At 35.6% G+C, this 2,082-nt stretch overlaps 1 protein-coding gene across 1 annotated transcript in view; it reads right to left on the minus strand.

Moving 5' to 3' along the window:
• Positions 1–528, minus strand: part of SARC_07191 (hypothetical protein) — a gene marked incomplete at its 3' end in the record, with an annotated part of 1,475 nt that extends 947 nt beyond the window's left edge. Inside the window, exon 1 of the mRNA XM_014298881.1 lies at positions 19–528. Coding sequence (XP_014154356.1) covers positions 19–449 — 431 coding nt within the window. The 5' untranslated portion in view covers positions 450–528. The remainder of the gene's footprint in view (positions 1–18) is intronic.
• Positions 529–2,082: the final 1,554 nt, after the last annotated feature.

The raw sequence follows: 2,082 nt of genomic DNA on the forward strand, positions 1-2,082 counted from the left end.
TCACAGTACATTGTACACATGATGTCCGAGCACTCAGGCTCCTTTGGTTCTACACATTTGCAAATATCGCATCCGTTCTTATCTTGCTGGAATCCCTCGTCACAGAACATAGTACACATTACATCTGAGCACTTGTGCTCCTCGGGTTCCACACATTTGCAGATGTCGCAACCAAACTCATCTTGTTGGAAGCCCTCTTCACAATACATGGTGCACATAGCCTCCGAGCACTTGTGCTCCTCGGGTTCTACACACTCACAGATGTCGCATCCAAACTCGTCCTGTTTGAATCCCTCTTCGCAGTGCATCATGCACATGACATCCGAACATTCATACACGTCGCTAGCTTGAGGTTTGATGTCCATTTCGCTATCACGAATTGTAGGATTGGCCATGGCTGAGAGGGCCATGGATGCCAGAAAGGTGACTGCAAAACTTGTAGATTTCATGATTTTGTTATCCAGTATGCTGTTTGTTTGATATTAATCTGACGTTAGCTCTCAAGTTGTTGTAGTTTTTATACCTTTTTATCAATCTATGTATGTATGGGGTTGTTCAAAATGCACCACTGCCATGACTATCTACTCTCTCTCTCTCTCGTAAAGTCTCTTGAATAACTTCTTCAACGGTTTTTTTTTTACATCTTTGGCATATTTAAATTTTAAAAAACTATCGTGAGCCGTGAGGCTCGTGAGCCGTGAGGCTCGTGAGCCGTGAGTCGTGGCCTGACCGAGGAACACATACAAATAAACGTAAAAGTGCATATTATTATTTTCAACGTTTTATACACGTATTTACTATTTTAGGAAATACAAATATACGTACATAATTTAAATTAGGAATACTATTATTTTATAAAATATGCCATATTTATGAAAAAATATATGGCATATTTATTTCATATTTATCATTTTCCTAAAATATATTTCGTGCATGTTTCATATTTATTATTTTTCCAAAAATATATATGTTACATATTTATTACTTCTCTTGTATAGTATCCTCATGTTTACTATTTCTCCTATATTTCCACATATTTAAATACTTCATATTACAGTGTATTGACATAGCTTACTATTTAGTATGTGTGACGATAGTTGATACTAAAAGTTAAAAACACATTGATAAACAGTCCTTGTGTATGCACAACACATATGCACAACGTAGCATAGTAATCTACAAAGTATGAACATATATATAAAGCTTACACTTGGCGTATGTACACTAAAAAGATAAAAGATCGATATAATAAATAAATCACGAGTTATATGACATCTAAACACGCATTTTTGTAATGTCATTATTCTGAGTCATAGAACTCGACAGAGATCATTTAGCAGTGAAGCAGGAAGATGTACAGATTAAGCTGCACTTGAATACTGTGCACTGGGGTGGCATAAGTGGGCATGTGCTCTTATATTGTCACTGTATATAAGTCAAATAAACAAACAATCTATATGTTGACTTGTGTATATAATATATGTGATTGCTTGTCAGTATTTCAACACCACAAGAGTATAAAACTGGAACGAAATTTTTTTCGCCACCTTTTTTTGTTCGAAAAATCAATCAATTTTCAAATAGGTAACAATTTGCCACCTTATTTGAAAAAGGTGGTCAACATGCATCGCGCGGAAACATGTTAAATTGCAACTGACGCTATACTACTGGTACGATAGCTCTGGAATTGGTAATATAGCTCAAGGACAATACTAATGATAGGTGTGAACAATTATTTGTATGCCTGTGAATTACAAAGTTCACAATGTCCCTTCTGGCAGGATATGTGACAAGTGTGGATTACGTCGTCTATGACCAGGATGCGCTCAGGAGGCAAAATATCGAACTGGTATGTATTGTGAAAAAACGTTTTTCGGGTATCACTCGACTACAACATTGTCAAAATAAGTGTCCAACATGTGGGTTTGTAATTTTTGATGTTATTTCGTCCTATTTGGTATAGTTCAAATTACAGGGTCTTTCACGCATACTTGCAAAGTTACACAGCTATATATATGGACACATATGTCCATGAAAACACAGATATATATATACAGACGATAGTATATACATATATATATA

This window comes from Sphaeroforma arctica, assembly GCF_001186125.1.
Source record: "Sphaeroforma arctica JP610 unplaced genomic scaffold supercont1.553, whole genome shotgun sequence".
Lineage (NCBI taxonomy): Eukaryota > Ichthyosporea > Ichthyophonida > Sphaeroforma > Sphaeroforma arctica.